A 13,223-nucleotide genomic window follows, 5' to 3' on the forward strand; every position below is an offset into this window, starting at 1 on the left:
AAATCCACCGAGCGCACTTCACATGTCCCACACAAAGGCTGCTTACCAGGAAATGATGCAATCGACAGGCGTGAAAAAGTTCACGCATGCGCACGAAGGTTCAAGGTTGGCTCATGCAAGCACACGTAATTCAAATCCATCAGGTTTTTGAAAAAAATAAAAAGGTCCGATACTTTTCTAACAGACCTCGTACACGTCCCCCTGTCAAGACGCTGGCAAGATCACAGCTATGAGAACAAATCCAACAGAGGCTTTAAAAAATAATAATAATGCTGTCAGAGGAAGAGGGAAAAGAGCGTGTGACAGAGCAAGGGGTCACACACGGGTCAACAACCTCAGTAGGGTTTTCTTGGAATAATAAAGTTGAAACATAAAGAAGCAGACCTGCCTTCTTACTGCTACACTTGTAGATATATTGAGATAAACTCTCTTAGTGTGATATGGTGTGTACTCCCATAGGATTTTCATGCTAAAATTGATTTTGTTGCTGTTTGTGTTTCAATAGGGCCAAGACTGTCATAAAATGACAGGGCTCAGGTTTCCAGTCCCTGCTTCTCTTCTGAAAGGGGGCACACGTCAGTACAGTGGTAAACTGAAAATCAAGTTAAATTACATGAAATATACACAAATAAACCCGTCTTGAGAGGATTAAAATAAGGTTTGTCTAGGTTCTGACCAATAGTTACACAGGTATAGGGCTTTAAAGGTTCAAGGTCATCCTAGGGTAAATGCTAAAATGTTGTTGTAAGTGGCTTCAAATGATTCCTCATCATTTTGAAGCAAAAACATGCATTGATTTGGTGATACCACCCTTTGCAATATCCAGGGAAAGTCTCAGTGACCCCATAGACCATGAAGACCCTTGATACATTTTGCCATTTAATTATCCAACCAAATGGCATACACAAAAACAAAAAGCATTTTTGGATGCACCATTTTTCAATACGACCAACTTGTCACCAGTTTCAACAAAATCTGAGCATCGGGTAAATTTTACCCCAGGATCACCTTGAACAATTATGGGGCTATACCACTTTAAAGGTTAGAACCTAGGCAAATATATACTTTTCCAATCCTTATAAGGAGACAAACACGTTAGTGTACATTAGAACACAATTTGACTATTTCAAATTTTCCCTCCTTGAAGAAGGCGGCAGCAGTATGAAAATTTAAACCCCATCATTCTTTTACAGTCTGGTCCCTACTGAATCCAAAACAGCAAGAAAATCTATTTTAGCACAAAACTCCTACGGGAACTGTTTCATTGACATACCATACCACACTATTTGTTCACTGTGTATTTCTGTGGACTGTTGCTCCACGGATCGCATTCACCAGCTCTGTTGAAAACAAATGCACATAGAGAGCAGGGGAAGTCAGCAGTGAGTGACCTGTACTCCCAAGTTGTAGGGGGAGCTCCATAGAGAAGAATACAACAACAACAACAAAAAGCCTGACAAAACAGTGACAACAGATCAGAGTTGCATAGTGCCTCTTTAAAGGTAGTTACTGACAGCACAACCAGTTACAGTTCATATTACTTTTAAGTTGTGTTAAAGATCTGCCCCCTTAATCTGGATCCATCCCAAAACTTCATCAGCTGATCTTCACTTGTTTTGCCACTCCACAAAATGTCACTCACACCCATTTGTGTCTTTCAGGTTTAAGAAGTTTCAGTCAAAAACAAAACTTGAGATCAGTTTAATCAAAAACATTCAGCACTATTCTGCCCCCTGGTGGACAAACTTTAAAATCCATCTTCACAGAAAATGCAGGAAACTATGTCTACAACATGAAACACTGTTACATCACAGTGGAATGGATAAAAGTCTGATTGACTGTGTACCTGAACACATGATGAGCAGCCCAGCCAATGATGAGGCTGGCCAAGAAGCACTCAGAGACAGGTTCCAGGACAGTCCCAGGAAGCATGTTGATCCTCAGCTTCGTCCACCTTCAAAACAACACAAATGTACATATCAGCAGTTTTTAAAATATAAAAACTGCCAGCAACACTCACACACCACTGCCGTTAACACACCCTGACCGTTAAGTCTTTAAAGTGCCAACATTTGACAACTCAATCTAACAAGTCCAAACATTTTTTTACACATCTCTGGAAAAATGCAAACAGCATTAAGAGCATCTTAAGATATTTTAGTCTCTGTTTGAAATAATGTTTTTAAAACTTTAGAACGTTCTGAGGACATCAGGAACAAAGTCATTCCAGTGGGACACAAGTCAGGTCTTGGAGCATGAACTGGTGCTGTGCTTGCCACATAAACAACACCATAACACCACTGCTTTTGGGTACGGGATGGCAACCACCCAGGCGGATAACTGGTCCATTCCCACATCTCTCAACATAACCATCTATCTGTCAAAGCCAGGTGAAATGTGGGACTGTCCTTGGCCTTATTCAGCTCCTAGGGTCCTCAACACTCCAACTGTGTGCTGGATCATGCACAGAGAAACGGGCCACATGGACTAAATGTGGTAGCTGATGCTCCCCCACAATGTAAGTGATTGCCACTTCTTTTGTCTCACTGAGATTTGATGCTTTGAAGATGATTGGAGGATCAGGTTTAACGGGTCAGCACTGCTGAGTCAGCCATTCGGACTGGGTCATTTCAACCAGTTCAAATTCATGTAGTCATTCAGATTCAAGAAAATCTGATTAACTGAGGATTTTTATTATTATTATCTTTATAAAAAATAAAATTGATCCCAGAATTAATTAACTCAAGATGTGAAATACATTTAAAAACATCTGAAGCACATCAGTCCAAATTAATCACTGCCACTTAATCAGGTTATTAAGAAAATCAAAGAGAACAAGGAATAAACTAAGAATCTGTGAGGTCACCTGATCATGCGAGACTGGAACTGCCCAATAGAATATGATCCAGAATTCTGTAGTGCCACCTGTGTTGCCATGGAGAACTTCCAACCTCTGAGCCACAGACGAAAAGAAAGAGAAATTAAAACAAGATATTAGCAGGTGCTAATGCTGATGCCCCAGTGGTGTGCTAACCTGTCGGCGATGGCTTTAGCCATGAAGTAATCCTCTGCGATATACTGAGCAAAGGTGACCAACCCGCCGGCCTGATCCAACACATCCTTCCTCATCAGACACGACATTCCCGTCACACACTTTATCCCCGTCACGTTAGCAGAGATGTAGGAACGAGGGTGGGACGTCCCAAAATACACCTGAAACCCATCGGCACCGTTCAGGTGTCATGAATGTCAGAGATGAGCAGCAGCGAGCGCCAATAACCCACAAATCAAACCCGTGCAAATATTTTAAGCATCAGTGTGTGGTGGGGGGAGAGACAATGTTTTCAAAATAAATACATGTTTTTTAAAATTATACAGATAACATATGAGTGGGTTCAATTTCTACAAGAGTCTTCCAATTAAAGTAGAGGCCCAAAGTGGAGAGCGCGCGCACACACACACACACACACCAAAGTGGTGATTAAGCACCTTGCTCAATGGACCTTAGTGATTTTCCTGTATTATGGGGAACTGAACCCAGCAACCTGCGGTCAGTAACCCACTGAAACGTGTAGGACGAATAAAACTATGTGAGGAAGAGCCGTGTTCGACTCACAAAACAAATTGAACAAAAACACCCTTTGCTCTAAAAAAAAACAAAAACAAATAACAATAAGCATTAAAAGGTGAGTCAGTAACTGAATCAACGTTTCTGCTGCTTCTCCAGTCACAGCTTCATGTGGGCAGATAACCACACAGGGTTTTGATTATAATGTAGAATATGAAAACTCTTATGAACATGATTCTCAGAGCTAGCGTGTACAAACGATGGCTTTAGCCTTACCTGCTCCAACGTAGCAGCGAAGCCTGGGCGGTCAGCAACATATGGCAAACCATGAACCAATCCCACCTTCTCTGTCATCTGATTTGTCAGATCCAACAGGGTGTCGGGTTTCACTGCGTTACACATATAGCAACTTAGCACTGGTAGCAGACACAACCAGGATGAGCGGGAATGGCACTCACCTCTAATGCCACTGTCACAGATCCAGATCAGGTTGTACTTGGCTCCCTCGTAGCCAGGCATCAGGTTGTTGATCTTGGGGTTGATTCCAACTTTCTTCCCCCCTGAGAACCAGAAACACACAGATGCTAATATTAGCCTCTTATGATGTATTAAGAAGCAGGCGACAGCATTAGCCGCTAGCCAACAGTCGATAAATTTATTCTCGTGAATAAAATGAGAATGTAATTTGTAAAACAGCAAACAATCATTTCTTCTCACCGATGAACAATCGAGCGTCTACGTTGGGGTATTTGCCGAGCAGCTTCTTACAAACATCGACAGCCGGATCATCTTGTTCCTGGACACAAAGCAGGACCTCATACTGCAACAGACAAAGCAACATTAAAATGATGCAGTCAGCTGAAGGTTCGGTAACACAGGACATTTCACAGTGGCAACACTCGAGCCTGTATTTTAGCCCTAATGCAGCAATCATATTTCATGTAGTTCTTAAGGCTGGCTCCAAAAGAGAGCACATTCCCATAGGACTCTGTTTGAAAATATCCAACTTCAAAGCAGAAATAAACATACTTACAGCGTGGTTTTTGTCTCTATAGTTTCCTCCTCCATGACAACTGTACTAGGGTGTTTAATTTCTTTTTTTAAAGACATTTTAAGCCATAAAGTTTGGTATCTGTGCGTGTGGTTGCTTTGAGTGACAGCTGCTGAATCCAGCACGGCAACACCTCTTGTAGCTTCCGACCATAACTCAGTCCACTCATTGGGCCTCATGTATCAACGTGCGTATGGCGATATTTGAGCGTATATGGGGTGTACGCCAAAACAGCTGCGCTACCTGGCATTTATCAGTGTGGTTGTTGGCGTACGCTGTGATGAAAATATACACCAGGTCAAGAGGTGGTGTAAATTATACAGCAAAATGAACCAGCGCTGGAATCCACATAAAAATGAAACTGATCAACATGATAAACAGTGCCATTATATAAATCAATGCATATGTTACATAAATAACACTTTCCTGATTATACTACATAATAATCAATACAAATCCCGCTTTTGCGGGATTGCTGGTCTATCAAGCACAATCTGTGGCCACAGTGCTGAACGCAAAGAAAGCGCTGCGCGCCTTTTTCTCCAGAGCCTGGAGCCAAAGCAGCGCTGAGCTTAACTTTATGTGGTGTGATCGTTTTAGACAATGAAATTGATAATTACAACTGTAGTGTTATCATTCCCTTCGCCCGTGCTGCAATCAGGTTTTGTCGTCTCCATTCATTTGTCACAATAAAATAAATAAAGAAATACATCTTAAGAATAAAGAAATCTGAAAAATTAGGTGTGTCTTATTAATTGAGCGAGCAAATATCCACATGTCAAGAATTATTGACATGTGAAAAGAGAATACAGTGGTCCCTCACTATAACGCGGTTCACCTTTCGCGGCCTCGCCGTTTCACTGAGTTTTTTGTCCAATTTTGCATGCTTTTTTTTTTTTTTTTTTTTTACAGTGTTCTGCGTGTCTGTTTATAAGAATCTCAAGAAAAAAGAGCGCCAACAACTACTCATAACTGTTTGTCACTCGGAAACAGACACCTGCAGCGAGGTGTGAGTGGAAAAAGGCGCGGCGCCAGGACGCAGAGGCGCGATCTGTGAAATACTGGTCAGTCACTATTAATAATTTCTTGTGTCCAACCTCGTACGTTGATTGTTAAAATTACATTCGTTAGTTCTAAAAGCCATCATAATTATTTATAGGAAACGTTCTATTTTTATTTCTCAAACAAAAGTTTGGGCCTGAAAACAGTTTGGTCTTATTTTTCTACTAAGGTCTGAACTTTGAGAGTGTTTACACACGAGAGAAAAGTGAGAAAATGTTCATGCCTAATTGAGAAAGTGTATAAAGTGGTTTCACAGCTTTGAAACGTCTATAATAATTGTAAAAAATAACGCTGACTATGTCGCAGTTTCGCGTATTACGGGCTATTTTTTAGAACGTAACTCCCGCGATAAACGAGGGACCACTGTAACACTTTTTGATTATAGTAGAGAAGCTTGAATCTTCAACTGGACTGGGTTGCTTGATGTGAGGACGCTTCGCTTCAAATCACAGAAGCTTCCTCAGCTAAAATTCTTGCTCTGGTAGTCTGACTTCTGTCTTGACTCTTGTAGAGAAGAATAAACCAGAAGCCAACAAAAGCTGGAGTTTTTAACCTAACCAGACCCCTCCTACCGAGAGGCCGACTGGTATAGGCTAGTGACTAAACAATAGCTCTAATTAGCACCTATTGTGCACTCTCCTAATGATGGGATGGAAGCCTCCCCTGATGGCTCCCTTGACGACTCTCCTGATGACGTGAATGACTCATTACCATGAACAAAAGACTGAAACTGCTTTGACCTGAGTACCCCATTGTAAACGGGACAAAGCGTGTCTGAGATCTGCCCCCCGGTTAAGGCTGGGTTTCAACTGTTTTACAAAGAATGCTTCCTTGACACCTCTCTCAAACCATTTCTTCTCTCTGGCTAAGATTTTAACTTCCTTGTCCTCAAACGTGTGGTTAGTGTCTTTCAGGTGGAGATGAACTGCAGACTGAGGTCCACTGGCGACCTCTCTGCAGTGCTGGTATAGCCTCTTGTTTAAAGGTTGCTTAGTCTCACCTATGTAGTGTTCGTTACAGTTTTCCTGACATCTGATATAATACACTACATTGCTCTGTTTGTCTGTCTGTCTGTGTATGGTAATGAGTCATTCACATCATCAGGAGAGTCGTCAAGGGAGCCATCAGAGGAGGCTTCCATCCCATCATTAGGAGAGTGCACAATAGGTGCTAATTAGAGCTATTGTTTAGTCACTAGCCTAAAGCAGTCGGCCTCTCGGTAGGAGGGATCTGGTTAGGTTAAAAACTCCAGCTTTTGTTGGCTTCTGGTTTATTCTTCTCTACAAGAGTCAAGACAGAAGTCAGACTACCAGAGCAAGAATTTTAGCTGAGGAAGCTTCTGTGATTTGAAGGAAAACGTCCTCACGTCAAGCAACCCAGTCCAGTCGAAGATTCAAGCTTCTCTACTATGGAAACCACCTGGACAACTGAGAGCCTACACAGAAACTTTTTGATTATACTACAAAACAATTAATACGACGGCCGCTTTTGACGCTCTATTGGCACGCATCGTGATTGGTGGAGTTCTTTTTCTTTGCCGTCTTCCTGGCTTCCATGTCGTAAAATGAGGGTGTGTCTGAAGCAGAGTCTGAATATTTATGGGCGTGTTTATTATAATTACGATCGTTTTCACCCGCCGCATTTATCAAGGTCACGTCAGGCGTACGCTGGAAATGGACAGGTGCGCACTGCTTGATACATGTCACGGCAACTTTGGTGTACTTCAAATTCACACCGTAAATTTACGCCACAAGTGCGCAACTTTGATACATGAGGCCCAATGTGTTGTTGCTTTGTTTGGCGTGTTTTATGACACCTGGTATAATCTGTGTTGTTGTGCTGAAACATCATCTAAGACATCTGTTCTGCAATACTGATGCTAGGTGAAACTCTCATCTTATTTAATGTTGTATGCTAACGGTGTTAACACTTTAGCAGCTGTCAGTAGGTCCACTTAATGTACGATTACTGAGGAAATACAGGGCTCATAAATTTTGCTGTCCACAGAAAAAAACACTGCGCAGTCCCCAAAAATATGATTTGATAAACATCTGAACCCAGCTTAGCCTGTTAGCTGGTGTTTCGGACTCAGAGAGGGGTGTGTTCACACTTTTTTCGTCACACACACAGCTACCCACATTCTGCCCCTTTTATGCATTGTTGATGTTCATCATGAATTGGTGTGGGCAGGGCTCTCAACATGGAGACGCCCAGATAAGGGGGTCATTTCGCCTGTTCTGAGTCTGTATAGAAAAACAAAAGGTGATGTCACGCAGGCTTTGTCCAGTATATATACAGTCTATGAATATTTAATAACACGCACACGGAGCATCCACTGCGTCACAGATCATGTGAGAAAGACGAACCACTCTGCCTCAGTCCCAAAATAAGACACCTGTTCAATATGAGTATCATTTTTTTTCAGTAAGTTATCCTGATATTAGCTCATCCTCAATAACGTCAGAAGTAACAACATAGGTACTTGAAGGTTCTACACTCCCACCTGACAGTGTCGTCGCATCACAGCCCTTTAGTCTGTGTGCTAAATTGACATTTTTCCTCACAACGCTCCTACAGACACTGGACGCACAAAGGTCAATAGATTGGAACATACCAATGCTACAAAGTCCAACAAACAACGGAGGAAATGCATTTTCGCTCATTGTGTGAAGGCATGATCCTGGAGAAACATGTTTGTGTTGTTTAGACAATACTCCCTGAAAAACCTTTTTTTTCCCCCATTCATTGGAGACAGAATATGGAAGCACTGGGACAAACTATTACACAGCGCTGGCTCTGCACTCCATGCACACACTAATGTAACTTGTGTTTTAAACAAACATGCAGCTCAGCGCCCCCATCAGTCAATGTACAGTAGTGTTCAGAATAATAGTAGTGCTATGTGACCTAAAAGATTAATCCAGGTTTTGAGTATATTTCTTATTGTTACATGGGAATCAAGGTACCAGTAGATTCTCACAAATCCAACAAGACCAAGCATTCATGATATGCACACTCTTAAGGCTATGAAATTGGGCTATTAGTAAAAAAAAAAAAAAAAAAAAAAAAAAGTAGAAAAGGGGGTGTTCACAATAATAGTAGCATTTGCTATTGATGCTACAAACTCAAAACTATTATGTTCAACCTGCTTTTTTAGCAATCCTGTGAATCACTAAACTTGTATTTACACTCAACAAAAATATAAACGCAACACTTTTGGTTTTGCTCCCATTTTGTATGAGATGAACTCAAAGATCTAAAACTTTTTCCACATACACAATATCACCATTTCCCTCAAATATTGTTCACAAACCAGTCTAAATCTGTGATAGTGAGCACTTCTCCTTTGCTGAGATAATCCATCCCACCTCACAGGTGTGCCATACCAAGATGCTGATTAGTGCACAGGTGTGCCTTAGACTGTCCACAATAAAAGGACACTCTGAATGGCTGTGCGAAGTTGCTGGATATTGGCAGGAACTGGTACACGCTGTCGTATACGCCGGTCCAGAGCATCCCAAACATGCTCAATAGGTGACATGTCTGGTGAGTATGCCGGCCATGCAAGAACTGGGACATTTTCAGCTTCCAAGAATTGTGTACAGATCCTTGCAACATGGGGCCGTGCATTATTGGATGTATGGCACAACAATCAATCAATCAATTTTTTTTTATATAGCGCCAAATCACAACAAACAGTTGCCCCAAGGCGCTTTATATTGTAAGGCAAGGCCATACAATAATTATGTAAAACCCCAACGGTCAAAACGACCCCCTGTGAGCAAGCACTTGGCTACAGTGGGAAGGAAAAACTCCCTTTTAACAGGAAGAAACCTCCAGCAAAACCAGGCTCAGGGAGGGGCAGTCTTCTGCTGGGACTGGTTGGGGCTGAGGGAGAGAACCAGGAAAAAGACATGCTGTGGAGGGGAGCAGAGATCGATCACTAATGATTAAATGCAGAGTGGTGCATACAGAGCAAAAAGAGAAAGAAACAGTGCATCATGGGAACCCCCCCAGCAGTCTACGTCTATAGCAGCATAACCAAGGGATGGTTCAGGGTCACCTGATCCAGCCCTAACTATAAGCTTTAGCAAAAAGGAAAGTTTTAAGCCTAATCTTAAAAGTAGAGAGGGTGTCTGTCTCCCTGATCTGAATTGGGAGCTGGTTCCACAGGAGAGGAGCCTGAAAGCTGAAGGCTCTGCCTCCCATTCTACTCTTACAAACCCTAGGAACTACAAGTAAGCCTGCAGTCTGAGAGCGAAGCGCTCTATTGGGGTGATATGGTACTACGAGGTCCCTAAGATAAGATGGGACCTGATTATTCAAACCTTATAAGTAAGAAGAAGAATTTTAAATTCTATTCTAGAATTAACAGGAAGCCAATGAAGAGAGGCCAATATAGGTGAGATATGCTCTCTCCTTCTAGTCCCCGTCAGTACTCTAGCTGCAGCATTTTGAATTAACTGAAGGCTTTTTAGGGAACTTTTAGGACAACCTGATAATAATGAATTACAATAGTCCAGCCTAGAGGAAATAAATGCATGAATTAGTTTTTCAGCATCACTCTGAGACCTTTCTGATTTTAGAGATATTGCGTAAATGCAAAAAAGCAGTCCTACATATTTGTTTAATATGCGCTTTGAATGACATATCCTGATCAAAAATGACTCCAAGATTTCTCACAGTATTACTAGAGGTCAGGGTAATGCCATCCAGAGTAAGGATCTGGTTAGACACCATGTTTCTAAGATTTGTGGGGCCAAGTACAATAACTTCAGTTTTATCTGAGTTTAAAAGCAGGAAATTAGAGGTCATCCATGTCTTCATGTCTGTAAGACAATCCTGCAGTTTAGCTAATTGGTGTGTGTCCTCTGGCTTCATGGATAGATAAAGCTGGGTATCATCTGCGTAACAATGAAAATTTAAGCAATACCGTCTAATAATACTGCCTAAGGGAAGCATATATAAAGTGAATAAAATTGGTCCTAGCACAGAACCTTGTGGAACTCCATAATTAACTTTAGTCTGTGAAGAAGATTCCCCATTTACATGAACAAATTGTAATCTATTAGACAAATATGATTCAAACCACCGCAGCGCAGTGCCTTTAATACCTATGGCATGCTCTAATCTCTGTAATAAAATTTTATGGTCAACAGTATCAAAAGCAGCACTGAGGTCTAACAGAACAAGCACAGAGATGAGTCCACTGTCCAAGGCCATAAGAAGATCATTTGTAACCTTCACTAATGCTGTTTCTGTACTATGATGAATTCTAAAACCTGACTGAAACTCTTCAAATAGACCATTCCTCTGCAGATGATCAGTTAGCTGTTTTACAACTACCCTTTCAAGAATTTTTGAGAGAAAAGGAAGGTTGGAGATTGGCCTATAATAGCTAAGATAGCTGGGTCAAGTGATGGCTTTTTTAAGTAATGGTTTAATTACTGCCACCTTAAAAGCCTGTGGTACATAGCCAACTAACAAAGACAGATTGATCATATTTAAGATCGAAGCATTAAATAATGGTAGGGCTTCCTTGAGCAGCCTGGTAGGAATGGGGTCTAATAAACATGTTGATGGTTTGGATGAAGTAACTAATGAAAATAACTCAGACAGAACAATCGGAGAGAAAGAGTCTAACCAAATACCGGCATCACTGAAAGCAGCCAAGATAACGATACGTCTTTGGGATGGTTATGAGTAATTTTTTCTCTAATAGTTAAATTTTGTTAGCAAAGAAGTCATGAAGTCATTACTAGTTAAAGTTAATGGAATACTCAGCTCAATAGAGCTCTGACACTTTGTCAGCCTGGCTACAGTGCTGAAAAGAAACCTGGGGTTGTTCTTATTTTCTTCAATTAGTGATGAGTAGAAAGATGTCCTAGCTTTACGGAGGGCTTTTTTATAGAGCAACAGACTCTTTTTCCAGGCTAAGTGAAGATCTTCTAAATTAGTGAGACGCCATTTCCTCTCCAACTTACGGGTTATCTGCTTTAAGCTACGAGTTTGTGAGTTATACCACGGAGTCAGACACTTCTGACTCCGTGGGCAATGGGCCTCAGGATCAGGATCCTGTCACGGTATCTCTGTGCATTCAAAATGCCATCAATAAAATGCACCTGTGTTCTTCGTCCATAACAGACGTCTGCCCATACCATAACCCCACCGCCACCATGGGCCACTCGATCCACAACATTGACATTAGAAAACCGCTCACCCACACGACGCCACACACGCTGTCTGCCATCTGCCCTGGACAGTGTGAACCGGGATTCATCCATGAAGGGAACACCTCTCCAACGTGCCAAACGCCAGCGAATGTGAGCATTTGCCCACTCAAGTCGGTTACGACGACGAACTGGAGTCAGGTCGAGACCCCAATGAGGACGACGAGCATGCAGATGAGCTTCCCTGAGATGGTTTCTGACAGTTTGTGCAGAAATTCTTTGGTTATGCAAACCGATTGTTTCAGCAGCTGTCCGAGTGGCTGGTCTCAGACGATCTTGGAGGTGAACATGCTGGATGTGGAGGTCCTGGGCTGGTGTGGTTACACGTGGTCTGCGGTTGTGAGGCTGGTTGGATGTACTGCCAAATTCTCTGAAACGCCTTTGGAGACGGCTTATGGTAGAGAAATGAACATTCAATATACGAGCAACAGCTCTGGTTGACATTCCTGCTGTCAGCATGCCAATTGCACACTCCCTCAAATCTTGCGACATCTGTGGCATTGTGCTATGTGATAAAACTGCACCTTTCAGAGTGGCCTTTTATTGTGGGCAGTCTAAGGCACACCTGTGCACTAATCATGGTGTCTAATCAGCATCTTGATATGGCACACCTGTGAGGTGGGATGGATTATCTCAGTAAAGGAGAAGTGCTCACTATCACAGATTTAGACTGGTTTGTGAACAATATTTGAGGAAAATGGTGATATTGTGTATGTGGAAAAAGTTTTAGATCTTTGAGTTCATCTCATACAAAATGGGAGCAAAACCAAAAGTGTTGCGTTTATATTTTTGTTGAGTGTAGTTGTATAACCACAGTTTATCATGATTTCTTCACATCTGCGAGGCATTAATTTTGTTGGTTTGGAACCAAGATTTTGCTTGTTTACTAGTGTGCTTGGGGTCACTGTCTTGTTGAAACACCCATTTCAAGGGAATGTCCTCTTCAGCATAAGGCAACATGACCTCTTCAAGTATTTTGACATATCCAAACTGATCCATGATACCTGGTATGCGATATATAGGCCCAACACCATAGTAGGAGAAACATGCCCATATCATGATGCTTGCACCACCATGCTTCACTGTCTTCACTGTGAACTGTGGCTTGAATTCAGAGTTTGGGGGTCATCTCACAAACTGTCTGCAGCCCTTGGACCCAAAAAGAACAATTTTACTCTCATCAGTCCACAAAATATCCCTCCATTTCTCTTTAGGCCAGTTGATGTGTTCTTTGACAAATTGTAACCTCTTCTGCACGTCTTTTATTTAACAGAGGGACTTTGCGGGGGATTCTTGCAAATAAATTAGCTTC

General features: G+C 41.8%; 1 protein-coding gene across 1 annotated transcript in view; it reads right to left on the reverse strand.

Moving 5' to 3' along the window:
- LOC117529985 (ceramide glucosyltransferase-like) overlaps positions 1 to 13,223 on the reverse strand; it is a 38,060-nt gene that overhangs the window by 10,591 nt on the left and 14,246 nt on the right. Inside the window, 6 exon segments of the mRNA XM_034192907.1 lie at positions 1,847 to 1,954; positions 2,867 to 2,953; positions 3,035 to 3,213; positions 3,845 to 3,957; positions 4,027 to 4,128; positions 4,286 to 4,388. Coding sequence (XP_034048798.1) covers positions 1,847 to 1,954; positions 2,867 to 2,953; positions 3,035 to 3,213; positions 3,845 to 3,957; positions 4,027 to 4,128; positions 4,286 to 4,388 — 692 coding nt within the window.

This window comes from Thalassophryne amazonica, chromosome 17, assembly GCF_902500255.1.
Source record: "Thalassophryne amazonica chromosome 17, fThaAma1.1, whole genome shotgun sequence".
Lineage (NCBI taxonomy): Eukaryota > Metazoa > Chordata > Actinopteri > Batrachoidiformes > Batrachoididae > Thalassophryne > Thalassophryne amazonica.